The sequence below is a fragment of the Tiliqua scincoides genome, chromosome 4 (genome assembly GCF_035046505.1).
Source record: "Tiliqua scincoides isolate rTilSci1 chromosome 4, rTilSci1.hap2, whole genome shotgun sequence".
Lineage (NCBI taxonomy): Eukaryota > Metazoa > Chordata > Lepidosauria > Squamata > Scincidae > Tiliqua > Tiliqua scincoides.
In genome coordinates, this window is record NC_089824.1 from 93,403,696 (window position 1) to 93,429,320 (window position 25,625).

The following is a 25,625-nucleotide window of genomic DNA, read 5'->3' on the forward strand; positions in this document are numbered from 1 at the left end:
AGTGTCTCTAAACAATAAGGGGCACACTTTTATTTATTTAATTAATTAAATTTCATTTTTGTTGTGGAGGGGGGCTTCAAAATCGTCTTTGATCCCAGGTAGCGTCTAGATGCTTTAGCTATGCCACTGGCTGGGAAGAGAGGTGGCAGATCATGCGGGTGGTGAACTGCTGGGGGGAGGAGGCAGGTTCCTCTCCCAATTTGCACTGTTTAAAAAGCCTGGAATTGATGTCTCTTCTGGTTGTGACATCACTTCTGGGGCATCATTTTGAGCTCTGCAGCGGGCTACATGTCCATTCGCTACAGCACTGTTCGTGGGGGTTCTGTTCCGGAATCCCCCACGAATATCCTATACCATGGATACAGGCAACCACAATTCCCTGTGGTCTGGACCCTCTGAAAGTGAGGGGAGCCTGGCTGTCCTCTCTTCCAGAAGGACTTCTGAGTTCAGCAGAAGCCACATACATCCGTCCACAGACTCTGCCAGACTCCAACTGAGTTCAGCAGCTCAAAACACATGACGGAGAAACCGGAAGTGACTTTTTAATGCCTTATAAGGCATTTGGAAACCCAGGGAAGCAGGCCTCCCAATGCCTTATAAGGCATTAAAAAATTCATGCCTGGCTTCTCCACGAAACCGAAAGTCATGTGTTTTGAGCTGCCGAGCGCAGTCTGAGCCACAGACGTCCACAGCCTCTGCTGAGCTCAATAGACCCTCTGGAGGCGAGCGCGGGGGACACCCCTGCGAACCCAATCCATGGATACGGTATTCGCAGATATGGCTCCCCTCCAATCACAGGACTGCCAGAAAACTTTTCAAATGTTGCCAGTTCTCTCTTTGTCTTGGGTTGATGTCTTGCCACTGAAGAGACGAGGGGGCCTCCTGTCTATTTCTTACGACATGCGCTGTTGACTCTTTTTGTGTGCAAATCCAGTGGATTGGGACTCAAGGCACTCATCAGCAGAGACAGAACCAACAGTATTTTTACAATTGTACCAAATTAATTAAATAAAAGCAAGTAGCTGCCAGAGAATGGGTATAGCCAAGTGTCACATGGGACCCTGCCAAAAAGACATAGGCATGGGATGAGATCCTCTAAACTGTCCTATGTATGTGGTTTGCTATCATAGAGACAGCAGGAAATCCTTTCAATATTAGTCACTTTTTTGGCAGTAGTTGATGAACACTACTGTGTGGTGTCGTTGGGAACATATTTTATTCCAAATACAGTAGGTACTGTATGCCTATCAACATTCTCTCATCTGTGGCCAGTTACAGTGGCAGAACTGATTCATTATGGGTGGCATTCTTGGCAGTTTGACTTCATATATATCTCAATTACTATGTTGTTAGTTTGATTTTTTTTCATTCTAACTGTACTGATTTTTGGCATAACTAGAAAAGTCTCGAGCTTGGTTGCCTTCAGAAAATGGATGTTGGCATTTAGGAATTTAACATGGTTTTCTTGCAGTGGTTCTCATTTTGGCTGCAGTTAAGTTTGTCTTACAGTGATTCTCATTTTGGCTGCAGTTCTGATGTTGAGCAACAGGTAGGGTTTACACACTCATAGACTGAGAAGGTGATTGAAAGAGAAGAGGTAAAGGACTTTTTGAAGCAGAGAGCTGTCTAATAATACTAGTGTTCCGCCTAGTTCTTAAAGGACAGATGAAATGCCGCTGCCTTGAATTATCTGACTCAAACTGGGATGCTGCTTTTCATTTTCAGGTCATCACGAACAAAAGGAAGAAAATAAGAGATAACAATGAGTAACAAATGTGTCCTTTAAAAACCAAACGCCTGAAACAAAAGAATAAGTGTTTGTTTCATTCCTCATGTTTGCTTATAATTAGGAATAAATGGTGCATTACATGTGAATGCATGTAACAGCAGCACCTCAATTTTTTTTTAAAGCAAAGTTTGCTGAGGTTTAGAATGTAGAGTGCAGAAGTGGCAAGAAGGGGAAAGGAAATGCTTAACCTTTTCCCTTGACAGCTATTTCCCAGTTCTAAATCCTTCTAATCCATGGGTTTTCAGATGCATATTGTCCCTTAAAAATGCACATTTTGAGCCCCGTGGATGGGAAGCTTCTGGAAGAAGGAATTCGAGGCAAGGAAGGAGTGGTAAGGAAAGGGTTAAGTGCTCCCCCACTTCTGTTATAAAACCCTCCTCAAAGCACTCATTTTTTTAAAAAAGCAAGAAGGGGTGTTGGAGTATGCAATATTATCTGTTTTGGGATGCTTCATGTTATCACGCCTTCAAGTAAAGAAGATTTGGCAAAAAATACCATCTTTGGTTATTTTATTTTTTTAAAAGCAGTAGGTGCCCTCTAGTGGATTACTTTGTTATTGACAGAGTGGTTGGGAGTTTGATTCATTTAGTGACTACAATATAGTGGATTATAAGATTGTTGTTTTAAATAGTTAACATTTTCTGGATAGTTATTAGAAAATTAGGGCCCAATCCTTTCCAACTTTCCAGTGCTGTTGGAACCTCAGTGCAGCATCAAGTTAAGGGAACATTTGTTCTCTTAGCTTGAGGAGGCCTCCATGACTGCCTGCAAACTGCTACGGCTGCATCAGTGCTGAAATATTAGACAGGATTGGGCTCTTAGCCCTGTGAGATATTGCTATGAAGGTCAATAAGTTAATTTTTCACTGTGATAGTGAGAGTAGCATAGTGGTTAAGGCCAGGAACTTCAAAACTTGCTGCAGCCATGGACTCACAAGTTGACCTCAAGCAAGCCACTATATCTCAGCTTCAGTTCCCTACCTGTATTGTGGATATAAATACTGGCTTACTGTAAGGATTACAGAAATAGTGTATAAAAATGCTTTCAGTGTTCTAAAGTGCTGTATATAAACTTATGTTGGGGTAGGACCGGCCTAACCGCAAGACTTACTGCAATAATCACTTGAGGCAGCAGATTGGTAGGGTGGGGCTACCTCTGCCCAACACACTCTCCTTCACTGCTCCTGCTCCCTGAATTGGAAAGGGAAAAGGGAGGCAGAGTAGAAGAGAACATGTGGGAAAAGAGGCATTAATACAACATGAATGCGACCTACATAAGCTACATGGCACATTCTGGTGCCATTTTGAAAGAGGCACTCTTTGTCACAAGGTGTTGCTTGTTGCCTCTTAGAAATGTGTTACCCCTTTGACAGAATATACTGGAGACTGTCCCTGTTGGTTTTTCAAATCAAATTTCTTGTTGCCACAAGTGACTCTTGGTGTAACCTGGTACAACCTACAATATTTGTGCAACCCCTCCTACGCAGTGTATTATAGTTTGGAGAGATGTGCTTAAATGAAATGTTTTTTCCTCAAAACTGCCAAGGGGGATGTGGCAGGAAGGAATGACTCACTTGGGAGGTGATTATGGCTGAGGTGTGAAATTAGGCCAAATTTGGAACATTGCCTTTTGAGTGCCTTCTGACAGCTTCAATGGCTCTTGCTTAGTATTAGGAGAAACATAAAACTACTCTTTAGAAAAGCATCAAACTTTCCAGGGGAAGATTTGTTCTGACAAAATAAAAGGATGAATTTAGTGAACTCATTGGCCATTAGAGCCTAACATATTTCATTTCAAACCATTGCCTCACATTCTTGTCCAGTATTACTTTGGGTTGTTCTTGACTCCCTCTCTCTCATCCGTAGAGAATAAGGAAGGGGGTTGAAGAATAGGATGTAGTAGCCTCCCACCCATCTCTTGTATAATGTAGATAACTTGTCCAAGATAAAGCCATCATCTTTGAGCACTAACATGAAATCTCACTTTTCAGCACAGATATAGGTGTGCCCCCTTATCCACTGAGGTTCAGTTCTGGAACCCCCTGCAGATAAGCTGAAACCACAGATACGGGCAAATGCCCATCCCCGTGGTTCTGGGAGCCATCGCCTCCAGAGAGGCCTTTGAGCTCAGCAGAGAACGAGGATGTGTGTCCCCGACCTCTGCCAAGCTCTGAATGAGCTCTTAGGTTAAAAAAAAAAAAGTGATTTCCAGTTTTACAGAATGCCCTATAAGACATTAGGAGGCCCGGAGAAGCCCTCCAGAAGGGGGGTGCATGCGGGGATGTGCATGCTGAAGGGGCCCTGAACTCAATCCGTGGATTAGTGAATCTGCGGACACAGGATCTGTGGATATAGGCCCCCCCCCCGTATATCATTGTATTCCAACTGAGATTACTGAGTGGGGAACGAAAGAGCACAATTCCAAAGAGGGTGCCTTTTCTCTTTCCGGGGTGTATCTCTATTTGGGGGGCTAGAAAGTCACTGCAAAGTTCTGGAATCTCATTTTTTCAGTCTTCAGATTCTATAATTCTATTACATTGAACAAACACCACATTTAGGTTCGTACATTACCTGCCTGGTGTGATAACCATGTTTACTTCCCACATCACGTGCTATGGATCCACTGATTGCTATCACTGGAAGTAACGACTGGAAGTAACCATGCTCTGAACTGAATCAGCCACCCCCCTCCCACAACGTGGTTGCTTTTACCTTTTGAAAAATAACAGGCGATCCAATTACAGTTCTCCCAACATCACCTCTAGTTTATTTGGCCCTAACAAAACTTCCAAAATGGGTGAAGTGATATGTGAATGAGATCACTGTCAGTCAAATATGATAGTGAATTGGTCTGTTGTAGCAGAGATTTGGCCTTATGTGGATCAAAGAATTACAGACTTCAGAGGGATAAGTACAGGCTGCCCGCAACTAGAGCATCCCTGATAGAAGGGTATATAACCACTGCTTCAAAACCTCTGATGATGCAGAATCTACCACTTTCTGAAGTGATTGTCACACCGTTCCTATCATCAGAAAGTTCTTCTTAACAGTTAATTGAAATCTCCTTGTTGCAATTTAACCCATTTGTCCTGATCCTGTCCTTGGAAGTAAATCTACTCCCTCTTTCTCACTGACAGCCCCTCAGATATTTATAGATGGCTATCTTCACCCCTTAACTGTCTCTTCTCCAAATTAAACATACCCAACTCCTTTAACCTATCCTCGTAGGATGTGGTCTCCAGTCCTGTAACCATCCTAATCGTGGTCGTCTGAACCTGCTCCAGTTTGTCAAGATCCCTCTTAGACTGGACACAGTATTCCAGGAGGGGCTTGACTAGAGCAGGATACAGTGATACTGTTATTTCTCATGATCTGGATACTTTTAGTTTTGTTGATGCAGCTAAAAATAATGCAAAAGCATATTTTTAAAAGTTGAGAAAAGTTAGATGTCCTTTAAATTAGAAATAACCTCCAGTAAGAAATCAAAAGCATTCTTCAATAAGCCTTCAGTAAGTCATCTTGAATTTGCTGCGTATGAGATCATTGGTGTTCATAACTCATTAGAACCTTGTTTTAATTTTGTTTTCCAGCGGTGAAAGTGGTGCTGGTAAAACAGAGAGTACTAAACTGATTCTCAAATTTTTGTCTGCTGTGAGTCAACATTCCCTGGAACTCTCTCGTAAGGAGAAGACATCAAGTGTTGAGCAAGCAATTTTGGAGAGCAGGTATATGTTCAAAGCCTCACTCATGATCCATAGCACAAGTTACCAACAAGGAATAAATGTAGAAGGGACATGCCTCAAAACAGATCACCCTCGGCTGAAATGCTAGAAGTCACTTATTTTGAAAAATTAAACAATTATGTATCTACTGCATAATAACTTAATTATAATTCTATTCGATTTGCTTGTTTTAATTTTTATTTAAGATTGTTTTGTGAAGTGTTTGTAAGCTGCCTTGGTGGTCCCTTTATTGGAATTGAATGGTGGCCTAGAAGTATTTTAAAATATTTAATGTATACTGCATGAGTTACGCAACGCATGTTTATTCATAAATAAATACCATCTTGCCCAATGTGACACTTAGGTCACTGCAGAAAGGATTGCAGGCCAAGGGCCCAAACCTATCCAACTTTCCACTGATGAAACTGCAATGTAGCCCTGAGGTAAGGGAACAGTGGTCCCTTTACTTTGAGGAGGCCTCCGTGACTCCCCCCTCCGCTGCAGGCCCTGTTGTCATGCCTGCATCAGCACTGGGAAGTTTGATCAAATTGATTCCTCAGTCAGTTAATTGGGGGTAGTAAGGGGATGTAAATGTCAATGATAGGTACAAAATTTATGCAATCAGGTCTGAGAGGGCAGTGAAACAGGGTGAAATTATCTTGTTTTGCTGCATTGCACACATTAAGCTATAGCTAGCTAAAGTTTTGGGTTTTGTTTTAGAATGGTGTTTATGAAGTCATATAATATCATTTAGAATTATTGGACTGAGCAGTTGGGTTCTGGGATATTCTAGTGAACAGTACTTGCCATTGCTCTGGTACTGACTAGTTAATTTTTATTGTCACCTATTTGTTTCTCCACAGCCCAATTATGGAAGCTTTTGGCAACGCAAAGACGGTTTACAACAACAACTCAAGTCGCTTTGGAAAATTTATTCAGCTGAACTTCAGTCAGAAAGGCAATATTCAGGGAGGAAAAATAGTAGATTGTATCCTACGTTTTATTTGCCACAGTATTAGAGTATGATAGCATGCAAAATGCCCTTTTCTGTAGACAACAAAGTAGATAATTGGCTACTCCACCTTGAAGTACTATTTTATATATGACTCCAACCTCCAAGTCACTTTTTCTGCCTAGCCCCTATCCTAGTGGGTTTCTTGGGTTCTGAATAGAAAACAAAATGGATACCACAAGCCTGAGGTCTGCTCATGCCTGCTTTTATTGGAGAAAAATAGAGCTGAAAGGTTCTTAAAGCAAACATGCCAAGAAATTAGTGCATAGACCTTATTTCTCCCTGCTTCCCTCTATGCTCAATTGAACGATGTTCCTTGACCTATCTGTTTGCTTCCTACTAAAGATTTATTAGAGAAGGTAAGTTAATATTTTGTTTTTTATTCCAGTTTTTAAAAAAATGGTGAAAGATCTTACTGATAATCTCTCCTATACATCGAACAAATCTCTAAATACACTTTCTCTCATAGAATCGAGTAGTGAGGCAAAATCCAGGAGAGAGAAATTATCACATATTTTATGCCCTGCTGGCAGGGATCGAGGGAGACAAGAAAGGTGAGTTTCGGTCTTGACCTTAAATGATGGTTAGTAGTGACTCTTTGCCATATTTGCCATTTGTAGTGACCATTTTGCAAGTAGTAAGTCTTCCATCATCTCATTGTGTTGGTCTTTCTGCTTTCAAGATTGTCTAAGCAAGTAACCATATACTATGAAAACAAAAATTCAGAACAGCTGTCTAACAAAGATATTTCATACTTATATTTTCTTGTTTCAACCAATGTATCTTTGTCTCCATATTTCACTTCCTACTTGATTCATAAAATTATATCTATAGCAGCCGGGTTTACTTTATCTGCCCTAGTATATATTGAGGCTTGGTCATGCAATTTGCATTTAATTCTATGTCCTATCCTAAATAGGCTCCCATCTTGTTTTGTTTTGCTTTGTTATGATAAAGTCAGTATGTCATAGAACAGGTACCAGCTTTAGCTTACTTGTGTGGCAACAAAAATTTCCTTCTGGGTGCACATCCACCTGTTTTCCAAGCTCCATCCTCTGTGGGTGTTTATTCCTACAGAGAGTTCCTCTCCCCTGTTTAAGTAAATGTAGATAGTTCAGTAAAGTTGGCTATGCTGCCTATGCATACATTTGGTCCATTTTTTCCTTAAAAAATTAATCTGTCTCCACAAAAGTCCGTTACTCATGAAGCAGAATAGTGATGGTATGAAGTGCTTCTCGGGGACATAGGAAAGCAAGATGGGTAGAATTCTGGCATAGGCATATCCTCAGAGCATTCTCCTAACTACCCATCTGTGCGCATTGTCCATTTTGCAGCAGCACATAGAAAGGCATTTTAGGTGGCTGCTCGCTGCTCACAATTGTGGAATTCCCTACCCCTAGAAATTTCAGTCCTGCAAAGAGCACTGTTCCATTTTCTTGATTAGGATGAATTTAGTATGAATTTCCCAGCCTATAGGCAAAGTTTTTGTGCTGTTGATGTGCTGCATTTGCTTGCTGAAATCATTTGTTCTTTAAACTTTTAGGTAAAGTCATAATGAAATATCAGGCATCATGGAGATAGATTGCAATATCTTGTGTTGCTTCTCTTGTGTACTCTTCCTTATTTTAAATAAAATAGTATGGTATTGCCCTCAGTTATAATTTTTCTTGTGTGCAGATGCATTTTACCTATCTGTACCAGAGAACTATCACTACCTGAACCAGTCTGGATGTGGAGTGGATAAGACAATCAATGACAAGGAGTCATTCAGAGAAGTCATTGTGAGTTTGATGAATCCATTCTTGATAGAGTGATACATTGACAATGCACACTTCCAGTTCATTTGATACTGGTAGTTGCATAGTTGCTACAATTGCCTACTAAAAGGGGCATGATCCTATGAAGGCTTTTTTATTAAACTAGCTTACAGTCATTGGAACTTTATGGTACCATTTTTTTCATGACATTTCAGAATGTGACATTCTTCTCTAAAGCCCCAAATCTATCCAACTTTCCAGCTCTGATGTAGCTGCAATGCAGACCTGAGGTAAGGGGGCAAGTATTCCCTTACCTTGAGGAGGCCTCTGTGACTGCCCCTCCACCACAGAATGCAGTACGCACCCTATTGGAATGGTTGCATCAGCACTCAAAAGTTGGATAGGATTGGGCCCTAAACCTTCCATCCATCTCTGTTTCAATGGCAGGAGCTGGGATGTGGCTATAGGTTTCTGGATTGTGACCCGCTAATAAGAAATGCAACCCTCTGATTCTGTATCTGTATTACTTACATGAAACTTTGAAACCAAGAGGTTTCCCCCTTCCACTCATGTTGTACTGAACTACAAAAACAGCCATTCACTTATGGACATGGATGTGGACTAGATCATTAATCCACAGTTGCATTTTTCCATATGAGGACATACTTTATAACTGCTTAAGGAAGTTTTATGAGGAAGTTTATAACTGCTTAAACAGAGAAAAAAATACACTGTGTTGACTGATTCACAGTCTAAGTCATACCTTGTGTTTTCTTCCAGACTGCGATGGAAGTGATGCAGTTCACCACCGAGGAGGTGAATGATGTTCTTAGGTTGCTTGCTGGCATTTTACACCTAGGCAATGTTGAATTTATGACTGCTGGTGGAGCACAGGTGTCCTTCAAAACAGGTAAGGAAACGGCTGTTCCTTTTTGCAGTGTATTACAATTGTTCCTTTTCAACCCAAATCTAATTGTTTATAAATAGCATTGATTGACTTTGAAAATAGATTCAGGTTGTTATCACTGGGAAGGAATATAGTGTCAGTCAAATAAGATAGGCACTTGGTGGAAGATGCATAGGCATAGGCATTTGTGAAAAATAATCCATTTATTTGGGTGCCCGTCAGGGAGAAAGGTGGAATATAAATCTAATACATTATTTCATTATCAGTCATTTTATCTCTTATCTTGAAGAGAGCCTTTGCTTTTTCTTGTGATTGCAAGTGTAACAGCTATGTAATTTACTTTTAATTAATTTTTTTACTTATTATCTTTTGTCAATTGCTAGCTCTGGGTAGATCCGCAGAGTTACTTGGGCTGGACTCAGCACAATTATCCGAAACATTGACGCAGAGGTCAATGATACTCAGGGGAGAAGAAATTTTAACACCTCTTAGTGTACAACAGGTAAAAGCAACTCTCCCCCCCCCCCCCAGTTCTGTAATCTTGTCATGTTTGGCTTTCCTTGTGCTGCACCCATCTGTTCATGCTTGGCCTCCTGATGTGCACACATCGTGAAGGAAGAGCAGTGAATGCAATGTCCTTCAGTTTGATGTACAGGTGGGACGTTGGTATCCGCTGATTTGACTTACCACTGATACCGAGATCCACCTTTAAATGCCTTGTAACAAGGAAAAAAGCACCAAAATCCAGTTTTCTGCCTTTGCACTGTTAAATCATTATAATTTCATTCCATTATTCACCCCATCTAGTGACTGAATGCAGTATAGTGTCTATACCATTGCATTCTGGGGCGACAGTAGAGGAGCAAGAAACCTGGAAGTGGGTGTCTAAAGCTATTTTTCCACTGATTTGGTATCCACTGATTTTTTTTAATCCACTGAGGGTTCTGAAACAGAATCCCCATGGATAACGAGGCCCAACCTTTTATTTCAGAGATAAGACTGGTTGATGAAGTCCTGGAGTTAATGCTGCTGCAGTCAACAAGTGTCAAACTAACGTGAGGGCCTTTCTCACCAGCACAGACCAGTCTCTTTTGCAATTTATCTCACTGATGGATGCTTTGTTAGCAATTTAATAAAATAGATAAAAATTGAGACTTCACTGCTGGAACATTAGAACCAACTATTACTGTTTGGAGTTGGAGATAAACCTGCAAATCAAAATGGGGAAGATAGGTGTATCTCTATGAAGAGTGTGATTTGTTACTTTGTATTATGGGAATCATTTCCTTGTGGGAGAAATGTTAATCTTCCTCCTTCACATGAGACCTGGAGGCATGGACCTTTATTTTATATTTAATAGATCCTCAGATGTGTGTTTCTAAACTTTTGTGTAGGATGATTTAGGACAAGATGCTTCCAAGTAAAGATTTTACCCTTCTTACAGAATGATGATGGGGAACACATTTTTTTACCCTAGCATCTTTATTTAGCATGTGGGGATGGGACAGAATGGGATGGGGTCTGGGTTTTAGAAGGAGAGTTAAACTCTGTGCACCCCTGAGTGCATGTGTATTAAAATGTGAGGCCGTGCCTGTATGGGCTCTACTGTGTGAATTGTGCTGCAGAAAAGACACTGTGTCAGAAAACAACTTCCTAACACAAAAATTGCTGTGTTCTATATTATCTCTCACCAGGCAATAGATAGTAGAGATTCAATGGCTATGGCACTTTACTCCCAGTGTTTTTCCTGGGTTATTAAAAAAATCAACAGTAGAATAAAAGGCAAAGATGACTTCAAGTCCATTGGAATTTTAGACATCTTTGGATTTGAGAATTTTGAGGTATGTTTCAAAATTTGTTCATGGCAGATGCTTTTCTCTTTGGGCATTGGTTTGCTAAACGAACTAGAACTGAATAACGGAGGGGGGGAGGGAAACTTAAAGAGGATACGATGATTACAGTGAAGCTGAATGAATTACAGATACTGCTTGACTTACAAGGGACCATGTTCTTAGAATTGAGCATATATATTAAAAATGCATAAATTAAAAGTACTTTTGCCTTAGTGACCTATGTAAATTGTATATGTTAGGGGAAAAGTTCAGTGTCAAGTGATGCACATTAGGGCGAAAAGAATCTCAACTTCACATAAACACTGATGGAGTCTGAGCTGCTGCTGCTGAAACAGGAAAGAGATCTTGGGGTCATGGTGGATAGCTCAGTGAAAACATCATTGTGCAGCAGCTGTGAAGAAGCCAAATTCCATACCAGCTGTTAATTAGGAAGGGATTGAGAATAAGACCCCTAATATTATAATGTCTCTAAACAAACCTGTAGTGTGGCCATATTTGGAATAGTCTGAATACTTCTGGTCACAATATTGTCAAAGGGCACTTTAAGGGGTGGTGCTGAGACTGCACTTGGGATAAATCTGGTTTATTAAACTTGGTGCAATAATAGATACAACTTACTAAAATTCAGAACAGTGAAATCTCCTCCTACTATGTTTGTGCAATCTAAAATAACATCAGGCTAGCTGTTAGCATTAACCTCAGCCATTCCTCTATTCATGCTCACTCCCATGCTCCCAAGTCAAGTGGCCAGCTCCACTGAGAAACTGTAGTGCATCGTGATTGCTGCTTGTTGCTGATGGTGGTCTTCCCTGCAGATGGGATCTTGCTTGTTTGCTATAGTTCTTTTGATGTCATTTTTAGGAATAGGGACTTTACTAATCTTAGACAGTAACCTCTTAATTGGATGTTTCTCATGCTCACCCATTTATCTAATAGGCTTCACTGAGTTCCATGCCTACTAATTCTACATGGGCCTACGCGTAGGCAGATGTGTAGCATATCAACTTCCCAATCTCAGAAGATAATCTTAGTTCTGATTATTTCTTTTTATGAAGCAAATTCTCCTTTCACAAATACCTTTCCCAGATGATATTGCTTCGGGACACATTCCATATTAACCTTCCAAGGAGGCACACCCCTTGTGTACTTTCTCCTTTCCAGTGTTCTGAAAGCAGATCCAATGTTAAGCAATTCTCACTCATTCTGCACCCATACTTGTATTAAAGTAGCTGGACCTTTCTTAACAGAAGAAGCTACAATGTGAAAAGCTTCTCCACTTCAGCAAAACCAGAAGTGGAGCGCGATCACTGTGCTTTCACTTTTCAAGACCTGGGGAGCCCTGCAGACCCTCGCACAGGGCTCCCTGCAGCCCCCTTAGTGACACGATCCTGGGGATCACATTGCTGCCTTCCCCCCCGCCCCTACCCCTTAAGGGGAAAGTGACCAGGGCTCACAGACTGGGTTGTCGTGACGACCCAGTTTGAAAAGCCCTAACCTATGGAATTCATTATTGCAGTATGTGTTGACGCCCACTAACTTGGATTAAGGTTAGCAGAGATTAAGCTAAATGAAGGATGAGTCAGTTAATGGCTACTAGTCATGCTAGCTGTGTGCTACCTCTATATACATAATATGTTTCTGAGGATCATTTGAAAGGTAGCAGTGACAGAAGAAGACTGCTGCCTTCATCTTCTGCTTGTGACACTCCACAGGCAGTTAGTGGGGCACTGTGGGAAACAGACCCTACTGTGGGAAACGGGATGCTGGACTAGATAAGCCTTTGTCCTGATTCAGCAAGGCTTTTTCTTATACTTATCTATTGCTTTAGAACATTTTTTAAATTATTTGAACATTTCTTGTCTTTTATAGGTTAATCGATTTGAGCAATTCAATATTAACTATGCAAATGAAAAACTTCAGGAGTATTTTAACAAGCACATTTTTTCCTTAGAGCAGTTGGAATATAGCAGGTAAGAAATCCAAGTAGTCCCCCCCCCAACCTTGAGCAGGTGGAATCTTCCATTTGTTGTTCACTTGAATGTTTAGCTTCCTTAGGGAATCTTAAAATATCATAAGCTCTAGTTCAATGTTATTTTTTTTTCAAAGCAGTTTTCCTGTGGCATTTCTGATTGGTAGACTAAAATTGCTTTGTATTTGAAAATCGTAACACAATGTCCCTCTTGGTTTCTGTTAGAGAAGGGCTCTTATGGAAAGACATTGACTGGACTGATAACGGGGAGTGCTTGGATCTCATTGAAAAGGTACGTTAATACAGTGTGGCAAACAATATAAAAGAACTTATTTCTATTGTGCTGATTGAGTTGCCATTCAAGGAGTTTTTTGTTCAGAAGTTTGAGAAATAAATAATATTGGAGTGGGGAAAACGCCATATATATTTAGGTGCATGCTTTACAAACAGATGCTGCTGTTGCCAATTGCGTGATCGAAAGGTTGATGTGTTTAAGTAATCATTTCAAACTTTGCCATTGTTGTCTGCTTCATACAGACACTATGTTATTAATGAAAGTAAGTATCTCTCTCCCACTGCTGAGTCACCCTCCTTATAGCTGGTTTAAGGCATGTGGTTGCATACACAATTATAGGAGAGCATTCACAACCTGGATTAATATTCAAAATACTCTTTTAGCTCTTTTCCATCAGTTCAAGATGTTACACTTATGAATTACTCATTCCTGGCTTATATTCTGAATCCCCTCCCCACTTGATATCTCTAAGATCTCTTTAAGATGTTTGGTCTCTCGCTGCCTCACCTCTTTTTTTTTTCTTTTTTTTTTGATTGTCTAGGTTGACTTTATACATATTATTTATTCATTGTAAAATATGAATAAAATAAAATCACATCCCTCTCAGTGCTGGTGTGTGTGTGTAGGGGGTTACATTCCCAAGGTAATTCAGAATAAGTCTGCCTCATACTGAATGATACAGAAATCACTTTAGAGGGACTCTTGAGGCCAGAACTAGATGTTGTAGCAGATGGTGGGGTACTGTTGAAAAGAGCCACTCTATATCTTCTCCTCCTTTCTCCCCTACTCAACATGTGGCATGATGTGAACACACTGAATGTTTTCCCAGTCCTGCTTCATATCATAGGCTGCCATATTCAGTGATCTCTTATCACATATCTTATAACACAGGGAGAACAAGATGTGAGTGTGCTGTTTTTGGCACCAGCCCTTCATCTGCTGTAACATCTGGTTCCAACCTGAACTGCTAAAGAATATATATCCCATTCAAATCCATTCATGCAGCTAAAAGCACAGCAGACCCTACTGAATTGCTTTTTTTTCACAGTAGCTTTACAAAAACAAAACCGAAAGGAAGAGAGCAGTATAAACAGTCTATGGCTTGTTTAACTTTGACTTTTTGTATCTTAATTGCCTAGAAACTTGGTTTGTTAGCACTTATCAATGAAGAAAGCCATTTCCCTCAAGCTACTGACAGCACCTTGTTGGCAAAGTTACACATCCAGCATGCTGTAAGTATCACCTTTGTCATTCATTTCTAGGTATGCCCGTATAGAGTCTGCAGTTTGTGCACATCTACTTAACTTTCAGCCCAGTCCTACTTAAGTCCTCATGAGGCAATGCAGTGGTGCCAGTGCAGCTTCTGCTGTATCCTGTGGGGGATTTTTGGCAGCTGGAGGTCTCCTCAGGGTAAGAGGACATTTGTCTCCTTGCCCTGGAGTAACCCTCTGAAGCTGCTATGGGACAATTTGGACCTGTGCCAGATCAGTTGTTAGCACAAGTCTGCACTGCTCTGTGAAGATGGATCAGGCCCAGGAAAGGGCTCGGAATTTGGCATGCACTGCCACTCCAGCACCCCTCCTGGGCCTGTTCTCCGTGTCCCTGTCACCCCCTGTTCTCCTCTCTCTCCCCCTACCACGTTCAACCCCCTCCGTGCCTCCCTCCAACTTCCTGCTCAGGCTTATCTGCCCTGGCAGGTGTCCATGGACCCCACCGGTGTACTGGAGGCCGCTCCTACCTCCCCACTGGTGGGCCTGCAGCACACGTTGGCAGAGGCTGCATTGTGACAGCTGTAAGATAGCCACCACCAGCACAATGCTAGTTATGTCAGTGGGGGAGGGGTTACAATTGGGGCCATTAAAGTATGTAACTGGAATTTATCAGAGTGTTCATAAACTTTTGTAAAGTGTTCATGATTGAAATTCTGGGACCAGTATTGTGCTGGATTTCAATTATGTGGTTAATATGTGAAGATTTAATATGCAAGGGATCCATGGTGTATGGTAGGAGAACAAGCCATGTCTCTTTGGAGGAATTTCATGTTTTATAAGAATTAGACTGGGCATATTTTCCTGGGGGAAAAATCAATACTTGAAATCGCATTCGATAGTCAAAATAAAGTTATGGAGGTATTGTCTTTTTTATCACTGTCTTGTTTAATCTGCATTTTTACAAATTGAGTTTGCATAATACTTATTTAGCTGTAATCCACTACATGTTACATTTGATTTTGTTTGATACTGGTCTTTCAGTACATTCTGCAAGTTTTGGTTTTAGTGAATATTCAGTATTTCAGTTTTGGATCCTAAAAAGTATGTGGTTTTTTTTTTTTCCTTTTGTAAATAGAGCAATCCTTTCTACGTGAAACCAAGAGTTGCCATCCACAACTTTGGAGTGAAACACTATGCTGGGGAGGTAACTTTTCTTTTTTACATGCATTGAAATGCTTCCAAATAGCATTTCAGCAGCAGTTGAGTTTTGCCCTGTAGCCACTTGCAAATTAACTGAAGCATTTGGTTTCCTCTGCGCTCTTTACAATAGTGCCTCTGTGAGAAGCCATTAACAAGAGGGCACTTTTAAAGCAGCTGAGCCTGTTCTGTTTCTTTTCAACTAGGTCCAGTATGATGTCAGAGGAATCTTGGAGAAAAACAGGGACACTTTCAGGGATGATCTCCTGAACTTGTTACAGGAAAGCAGGTATGTTGGTACATTTTCAACTGGGACCTAGCTCTTGTAAAGCACTAAATACAGTAGGTTGCTGATCTGGTGTGCAGTTTAACATCCTGTTTTTCATTCTGGAACATATTCTTGTACTTTGGAAAGTACTGTATTTGCCAGGACATGCCATAGAGTTAAGTGAGTCTGCTGCCATGTATATTTTGGGCCTGAGTGTGCCCTTTGATTAATCAGGTAGAGAGCCGTGGTGTTTCATGTCTTCCATCTGTAGAGTGAGGATAGCTCTGGAAATGTGCTGACTGCTGGTACTCAGCAAGACAGGCCTTTCTGTCCCCAAATCCTCCATAACACAAGGCCTTTAGAGGGTGGGAGTCCACACACTGTGACATCCTGGACAAGAGTGAAAGGCCTCAGCCGAACAAAGTTCTGGCAGCTTTTTCTTGATTCATGGACTGATGAAATTTGAGGACTTCAGTTACAGTGTGCTGCATTTATTCCAGAAAGCTTTACATGATTTAGGGCCAAATGCTAACCAATTTTCCAGTGCCAGTGCAGCTGTGCCAATGGTGCATGCACTGCATCCTGTGGTAGGGGTTAACCATGAAGGCCTCCTTCAGGTAAGGAAATGTTTGTTCCCTTTCCTAGGGGCTGCATTGTGGCTTCACTGGCACTGGAAAGTTGGATAGGATTGGACCCCTAATCCCAATAAAGGGTGGGTGTTTGTATTTGTGTGGGGGGGGGGATTTAGTATTTTAGTGTGTTTATTGCTGCTGTGGTGGTGGTGATGAAAAATTTTTATTGTTGCTGTTTAATGTATTAAATTGTGCGTGTTTTTAGTAATGTTGTTTATACTGTTGTCTTTATATTGTTAACTGCCTTTGACCATTTTGGGAAAGGCAGGATATACATTCTAAGAATAAATAAGTAATACATTCATAGTCCAAATAATTTATAGACTTGTATGACAAGTTTGATACCTTTCTTTTGGCAGAACTTGGCACGGGGTAGGGGGGATTTTTAAACCGGAGATTGTCTTTACATAACCCATATTTTTCAGGGTACTTGACAAGGCATATTTGGGATTCTTTTTGAGGGTTTTCTGTGTCCATTCTTGAAGAATCTGAATGTCTGGCATTCCAGAAACAACTCTTCACTACAGAGAGAATTTGTAGTAGAAGGAAAATCAGCCCTGTGGAGTAGTAAAAGAAATTATTTCTCCTATTTATGAGAAGTGCAACCACTCAAGAAAATCTTTAGAGCCCAAAGGCAGAGAGATTTCTGTATAAACATACAAAAATATGCACTTGCAGACACACAGATGCAAAAGGCATAGAAACTGACTTGGTGTCAAAATTGAAATTGAGGAGATACCTATGTAGGAAGGGAACTGCCTATTCTAACCTGTTTTTGAAAGAAGCTATGGCATGGAGTTGCTGACTGATATTCCCCCAATTGTTTAATTCTCATTCTCTTACTAAATGCAGCAACTTTGGCAGGGACAAGCAGATCCCCCCCCCCAAAAGACACACTGCAGCTTTGCATAACTTGTGAAACATGAGCATGTTGGTTATTAGGAAGGCATAATTTTGCACACATAGAAAGTGCCAGGAGATTCTACTGTACGGGGCATTAATCTCGATTGGGGACTCCAAACCCCGGCCCAGGGGCCAGATGCAGCCCACGGCAAACCTCTATCCGGCCCGCGGCCAGCCTCTTGTCTCCTGAAAGCCTCTGGCCCACTTGGCCAAACATGACTGGAACTATGCTCTGGTTGCGTCTGGAGGGTGTTCAAGGGCCAGAAAGGTTGAATGAATGAGCCCATTCATTTATTTTTTCACTCATCTAAGTTCCATCTCTAATGTATTTAAATAAATTTTATTTTAAATTTTTTTTTTCTGGCCCTCAACACTGTGCCAGATATTTGATGTGGCCCTCCGGCCAAAAAGTTTGGAGACCCCTGATCTAGATATCATAACATTGTGTACACAAAGGAAGCTATTTGGAACTTAGCGGAGTTAGGTTGCAGTCCTAATTCATGCTTACTTGAGAGTAAAGCCCAGTGAATACAATGACACTTACTTCTGAGTAAACATGTATAGTATTGCCTTATTAGACAGGCATTTATGACCAGTAAACAAATTTCCAGTGACGATATTGCAAAAAATCAATTGCAGTTTTGAGTACTTTGTTATAAACATGTTGAACATTTGCCCCAAACCTGGGTGAATTATATTTGTCCTATATTTTGCTGCTTTATATGAATGCTGTGCACTGTTCACAATATAGCATGTTGCATGTGTTTGTTTACCTACCAATCACATTTGAATTCCATCATTCCATGAAGTGTCTCAGGGCTGCATATATGAGGTCTGGGCCAACTCTGGGTTTTTGTGGGCCCTTGAGCACAGATTATCATTGGATTCTGTCTGGCACCACCATCATCACCCCTTCCTCCTGCTACCACACCCCTCTCATTTTGACCATTCTGCCTTTAAACTAAAACAAGTCTTCAAATTTTTTTACAATACCAAAAAAGCAAACAGACCAAAAAAACCACATAGCCTAATTCAGAGTAAGCATCACAGGACTATAACCTGCATAACAACATCTGCTCCAGCTGCACTAGCTGCACTGTAAGCCAAGTCTCTCTGCTGTTCCTACCTCATTTAGCTGGAGCCAGCAGTTGTTCACTCTTTCACTTTATTTTAAAGAGCACACAAGGTCCTGAGGGACCAAGAAATGCAGCCCTTTTTCTCATCAGCAGCAATGACTGGAGTGAAGAAACAGTGAAGGAGCCAACTCCTTTAAAAATAAATAAATGAATGAAAAGGTGCTTCTGAAAATGCATAGAGGACCTGTTATTAACTCTGAAATGTCTTTAAAGGGACCAGTCTGCACATTCCCAAACACACTTGCTAGAAAGTAAACCCTGCTGAATGGAACTTACCTCTGAATAAACTTGCATAGGTTCACCCTGTTGATGATTCAGCACCCTGTATCCAACTTTTATGTTACAGTTGCAGGCCCATAGTCAGGATTCTAGAGATGCGTGGGTGACCATTTTTTCAGAGTGGTCAATTTTGTCAGGTATTTATATTGGTGTGCAAAATAAAAGGATAAGTATGGAGAAATATCAAAGACTAATAAATGTGAGAGTGGGCAAACTGCTGACTCAGGATGGGCAATGCCCACCCTGGCTCCCCTCTGCTACGGCCTTGTACAGTTGCCAGCCTGCTGGCTGCATAATTTTCCATTGTCTAATTACACAGGCCAACACACATTTTGCCTCCTTAAACATTACACCAATTCCTGGGTATATTTGGGGTATATATGAAGTTGCAGATCTCTTGACTAAGGTATGCAACTTGTCCCTCAAAACGGCCACAGTGCCAGAAGATTGGAGGATAGCAAATGTCACGCCTATTTTTAAAAAGGGAAAGAGGGGGGACCCGGGAAACTATAGGCCGGTCAGCCTAACATCCATACCGGGTAAGATGGTGGAATGCCTCATCAAAGATAGGATCTCAAAACACATAGACGAACAGGCCTTGCTGAGGGAGAGTCAGCATGGCTTCTGTAAGGGTAAGTCTTGCCTCACAAACCTTATAGAATTCTTTGAAAAGGTCAACAGGCATGTGGATGCGGGAGAACCCGTGGACATTATATATCTGGACTTTCAGAAGGCGTTTGACACGGTCCCTCACCAAAGGCTACTGAAAAAACTCCACAGTCAGGGAATTAGAGGACAGGTCCTCTCGTGGATTGAGAACTGGTTGGAGGCCAGGAAGCAGAGAGTGGGTGTCAATGGGCAATTTTCACAATGGAGAGAGGTGAAAAGCGGTGTGCCCCAAGGATCTGTCCTGGGACCGGTGCTTTTCAACCTCTTCATAAATGACCTGGAGACAGGGTTGAGCAGTGAAGTGGCTAAGTTTGCAGACGACACCAAACTTTTCCGAGTGGTAAAGACCAGAAGTGATTGTGAGGAGCTCCAGAAGGATCTCTCCAGACTGGCAGAATGGGCAGCAAAATGGCAGATGCGCTTCAATGTCAGTAAGTGTAAAGTCATGCACATTGGGGCAAAAAATCAAAACTTTAGATATAGGCTGATGGGTTCTGAGCTGTCTGTGACAGATCAGGAGAGAGATCTTGGGGTGGTGGTGGACAGGTCGATGAAAGTGTCAACCCAATGTGCAGTGGCAGTGAAGAAGGCCAATTCTATGCTTGGGATCATTAGGAAGGGTATTGAGAACAAAACGGTTAGTATTATAATGCCGTTGTAAAAATCGATGGTAAGGCCACACCTGGAGTATTGTGTCCAGTTCTGGTCGCCGCATCTCAAAAAAGACATAGTGGAAATGGAAAAGGTGCAAAAGAGAGCGACTAAGATGATTACGGGGCTGGGGCACCTTCCTTATGAGGAAAGGCTACGGCGTTTGGGCCTCTTCAGCCTAGAAAAGAGACGCCTGAGGGGGGACATGATTGAGACATACAAAATTATGCAGGGGATGAACAGAGTGGATAGGGAGATGCTCTTTACACTCTCACATAATACCAGAACCAGGGGACATCCACTAAAATTGAGTGTTGGGCGGGTTAGGACAGACAAAAGAAAATATTTCTTTACTCAGCGCGTGGTCGGTCTGTGGAACTCCTTGTCACAGGATGTGGTGCTGGCGTCTAGCCTAGACGCCTTTAAAAGGGGATTGGACGAGTTTCTGGAGGAAAAATCCATTATGCGGTACAAGCCATGATGTGTATGCGCAACCTCCTTATTTTAGGAATGGGTTAAGTCAGAATGCCAGATGTAGGGGAGAGCACCAGGATGAGGTCTCTTGTTATCTGGTGTGCTCCCTGGGGCATTTGGTGGGCCGCTGTGAGATACAGGAAGCTGGACTAGATGGGCCTATGGCCTGATCCAGTGGGGCTGTTCTTATGTTCTTATGGATACTGATTCCAAAAATGGCATCCGTTTTGCCCTGTCTAGTTTTGGAGACCTGGCATAGCCTCTTTAGTGAATGGTTCAATCAGCTTCCTCACGAGGAAGCTGCTTGAACCAATCACTAATGAGGCTATACTGTATCTCCAAAACTAGACGTGATAGGGCAAAACAGATGCCATTTTTTGAATCAGCACCCCAAATTCATATCAAACCACCATAAAGTTTGGGAAAAGCTTTTCTGACCCTCAATTTTGTAGGCCTGTGTTATCAAAAGAAACTTTCCAATAGGAGGTTTTTAAGAAATCCAAGCTACATTTCTGAGGAAGGGCATATAGTGTAAGGTTAGAGCAGGGGTGTCCAAAGTTTTTGGCAGGAGGGCCACATCAGCTCTCTGACACTGTCGGCGGCAGGGGAAAAAAGAATTAATTTACATTTAAAATTTGAATAAATTTTCATTAGTTTACATAAATGAATATATTAAAGATGAACTTATATGAATTAATGAAGGTCTTGCAATAGCTCAAGGCCTATAAAAGGCCTTACACAAAGCAAGGCTGGCCATTCTTTTGCTGCCGCTGCTGCATCACAGACATGAAACAGCAAGCAGTGGAGGTAGCCCTCATCCCACAGCTCACATGAGAGGTCAAACAGTTGCCCTCACACTGAGATCAGTTGTGTCAGGCCAGAGTGGGCTCCAACAAATCTCCGGAGGGCCAGAGGCTCATTGGAGACTGGGGGCTCCCTGAGGGCCACATTGAGAGGCCTTGAGGGCCACAAGTGGCCCCAGGGCTGGGGTTTGGGCACCCCTGGCTTAGAGGATAGCCAGTATTGAGTCCTCCTGCGGTGGAACATTCGTGTTATTTGATCATTTTTAATGTTTTGTTCTTTCTTTCTGCCATTTCAGCCTCGATTTCATATATGACCTTTTTGAACATGTTTCAAGCCGCAGTAGTCAAGACACTTTGAAATGTGGAACCAAACATCGGAAACCCACAGTCAGTCTACAGTTCAAGGTTAGTCCTTTCATCTGTCACATTTTCCAGGTTTTGTGTATAAAGGGTGTGCTGAATCACCTATTAAACCACTTTTACCTCAGAAATCTTGCATGACTTGCTATGGATATAGTTGGTTATAAAAAATAATTTGGATTTTTCCAAGCCAGTTATGACCGTCCATATTATTAATATGTAGTCTGTCAAACCTGTCATTTTTGTGGTCATACTGTTCTTTTCACTATGACTTTTGTTAGTTGTGCTACCAAACAGATCCTGTGAGAAAGCTGACATTGATGAAATTTGCAGTCTTTGCCACTAGGTGCTGCTATAGGGACTGCTAGTGGTAGCTTTATTGATATGAATTATAAAGTACAAGTTTCATCTCCTCTCCCCCCCCCCCTTTTAGGATTCGCTGCATTCCTTAATGGCAACGCTAAGCACTTCTAACCCTTTCTTTGTTCGCTGTATCAAGCCAAACATGCAGAAGGTAAGATTTAAGATTGCTTTTGTCTCAAATCTTCTTTGCCATGAGTCCAGGAATTGGGAGCAAACTTGTTTGTGGCATATATTTCACAGTAGTTGCTGTCATTAGAACAGTGTGATTCTGTTCTCACTCTCAGAAATCCTAAATCTTTTTCTAAGCTGGCAAGTTTCAGGTATTTAATCTTCTTCAGCCCTTAATCCTTTCGTTTCATTTTTACTTGTTGCCTTTTTGCTTGTCCACAATATGGTTTATATGCTTTTACTGAAACACTGTGGTGAAGGATCAAAGAATTGGTTTAAAAAAAATGTATTTGAGAAAGAGTGAGCAGAAATTTCTGCTTACTGTTGGTTCTTTGATACAGACCTTTTAAGATGGCAAATAGTCAAATACTTATGGTCATTAAAGCAAGTTTTAAATAGTTTTGTTTTTTTTAATTATTGCAGGCTGTGTGAAAGTGTAATATATGTGTTCTTGTAATAGATTAAACCAGTGACATAACAGCTTTGAATTTTGGGAAATCCTTTCCACATTGATAATCCCCCAAGGAACTCCTATGTACTGTAGAAGAATTCTAGAGAAATTGTTCATTGTAAATCATCCTGGGATTCTTTGGAGAAGGGCACTATATGCATCTTCAAAATAAAGTAAATAAAAATCCAGAATATTCTGAAGCCCATACCTTATATGAATATGTGACCTTTCTGCCAAACCATATAAACTGACAATGCACTCTAGAACAAACCTGTGTTCTTGGTGCTGTGCAATACAGAGTTAAGGAGGTAGGAATAGGCAAGCTATCATTCAGAAAATCACCATTACTGATCTTCTCACAGAAGAACAACATCAATAATAAACTGCCAAGGAACCCAGGGATTTCCAGAACAGGAATTGACTAGTTACTATTTTAGGAATTAATTGGTTTAATTTTTTCTTTTTGTAAAACACCAAGTTTAATATTTGCTTACTAGATATATTCCTTAAATATTGGTGATTTTAGGACCCATATTGCCCAAATTTGTGGCTTTCAAAGTAAGTAATTAAATCTTCAAAGCTGACTTTCAGATTTTAACAGAATAGGTTGTTTCATCCCTACTTAGAATAAATTTCTTAAAATAAAACCTCATAAAAGAAATAGTAACTTGAAGAAACTGGTGTGTTTCCAAAAAGATCATTATAGGAAGAGAGCAGGATTTTTTTTTTCTAGTTTCTAAGTGGAAACATGTTTGGAACTCTTGCTGTAGATGTTCATTTTAAACAGAATTTGTGCGAGTTCTGGTGTAATTGCCCACAGTTAAATCTGCCATATTGGTCAGAACTTTATTTGTAATCTTTCTGGGTAGTGTGGGTTTATGGCGTTTGATCTCATGAAAGAAAAGAAACTTTGAGCAGGAGTTTTAGAGGATATGTGGTGCAGGTCCCATAGTCTGATATAGCTCCCAGTACTACTTATATGATTTCCTTTGGTTGCTCAACCCAGCCTCTCAACTTCCTTGTACCAGGTTTTGATCCCTTTCTATTGGGGGAAATGAAGCAAAGCTGGAAACATATCATTTTCTGGAGAATAATCACTCTAAACTTGGCATACCACTTTGAGCATTCTGAATAAGGAATCGGTCCTAGACTTATGAAAAATACATACTAGCCAATAAGTATTTGATAAAATATTTGGTTGATAATCAGTGTTTTTGCTTTTCTTTGCTGGACTCTTGCTGGATTTCTTTGCTGCTTTTCTTTGCTGTAATTTTGTTACAGCAAAATTAGTATATGGTGACTAAGCAAACAGAAAATGCCACTTGTGGAACAAAATTGATAGTGTATTCTGAAGGCATGTTCTGAATGCCATAATGAGTAAAGGATTTGAACAGTCACAGAAGAGAACACATGTGAGAATATATGGTTCTAGTCAGTTAAGACTGAAAATTGCATTCAAGCAGAAAGAATTAATAATTCACTGAATAGTACACTCTGTTGCATGCCAGTTTATCCGTCTCCATCTATTGATATTTTTGTTGTACAAATTCCTCATAATCTTACAGGAAGTGTTCTACTAACTTGGAGAGTGACCATTTTAGGTAGCTAAGGCCAACAGTTCAGAACTCTCTGGGAGTTCAGAAATTGCACTAAGTGTGTGTGGGGGAGGGGCAATGGCACCAACACAATTGTCATGATTGTGCCACTATCAGGGTCAAGAGGTTTAAAAAAAAACTTACCTGAGGCAGTTTTTCACTATTTTCAACAGTTCGGTAGGCACGGGGAGCCCTGCAGAGGGGTCCACAGGCTCTCTGAACACCCGCAGAGGTCCATAGCTGTCACAGATAACACATGGTGATCGTGTTGGTGCCTTCACCACTACCCCGCCCCTTAAGGAGTCAGGGACAGGGCTTCCCTGGCTGGGGTATCACAGTGCCCCAGTTCTAGAACTTCTGGCTATTGCAAGTGGATAAAAAGAGTGTTTTCTCACAGCAAGGAGCTCTTTGTTTTTCTTTTATATTTTGTTAGGTTACTCTGAAAGAGGCTCCCCTTCAGTGGCTTCTAACTATGTAATATATATTTCTGCCTTTAGAAGGTGTTTGGTAAAATTGAATGTTTCTTTTTTTCTTAACTTGTCAGTTTTTGATGGAACCTTAACTTTCACTATGGATTTGATTCTCTTTATAAAATAGCTGAAACTCCAGGGCTTTTTTTCTAATGGAACGCGGGGGGACGGAGTTCTGGCACCTTTTTTCAGGGGCCCCTCCCCTTTGGAGGCATTCCAGGAGGAGGGGAGCAAAATAGAGGCATTCGCTGGGTGGGTGCTGGGGGGTGCAGGGTGGACGGGCACCTGGCCCCTGCCTGACCGCACAACAACCCCCTCCTGCCCCCATCTCCAAGCTCTCACCTGAGCCCAGCCCACCTCCCCTCCCCCTGCGCTCTGCTTCCCAGCACAGCTTCCAAGCCGGTGGAGGGCGCAGGGGACGCACACTGACGCTGAGGAGGAGGAGGACGGACAGCCAGCCAGCCAGGGAGACGGGCTGCGGCACCTGCAGAATGCCCAGGTACTGGCTTGGTGGAGGAGGAGGGGAAGGAAGCTGGCTGGTGCAGCCCCCGTGCCAATCTGCAGCAGGAGCCTAGGCGAATCTACTCAGAAGTATGTCTCATTGTGCTCAATGGGGCTTGCTCCTGGGAAAGGGTGCATAGTCTTGTAGCCTGAGAGCCCAAGCATGTCTACTCAGAAGTAAGTTCCATTGT

General features: G+C 41.5%; 1 protein-coding gene across 1 annotated transcript in view; it reads left to right on the forward strand.

Moving 5' to 3' along the window:
- MYO10 (myosin X) overlaps positions 1-25,625 on the forward strand; it is a 204,120-nt gene that overhangs the window by 117,612 nt on the left and 60,883 nt on the right. Inside the window, exons 5-19 of the mRNA XM_066623777.1 lie at positions 5,379-5,513; positions 6,374-6,498; positions 6,868-6,881; positions 6,992-7,076; positions 8,200-8,303; positions 9,060-9,189; positions 9,570-9,688; positions 10,881-11,027; positions 12,909-13,009; positions 13,234-13,300; positions 14,443-14,535; positions 15,650-15,718; positions 15,918-16,000; positions 21,823-21,931; positions 22,320-22,400. Of these exons, the coding sequence (XP_066479874.1) occupies positions 5,379-5,513; positions 6,374-6,498; positions 6,868-6,881; positions 6,992-7,076; positions 8,200-8,303; positions 9,060-9,189; positions 9,570-9,688; positions 10,881-11,027; positions 12,909-13,009; positions 13,234-13,300; positions 14,443-14,535; positions 15,650-15,718; positions 15,918-16,000; positions 21,823-21,931; positions 22,320-22,400 (1,462 nt within the window). The remainder of the gene's footprint in view (positions 1-5,378; positions 5,514-6,373; positions 6,499-6,867; positions 6,882-6,991; positions 7,077-8,199; positions 8,304-9,059; positions 9,190-9,569; positions 9,689-10,880; positions 11,028-12,908; positions 13,010-13,233; positions 13,301-14,442; positions 14,536-15,649; positions 15,719-15,917; positions 16,001-21,822; positions 21,932-22,319; positions 22,401-25,625) is intronic.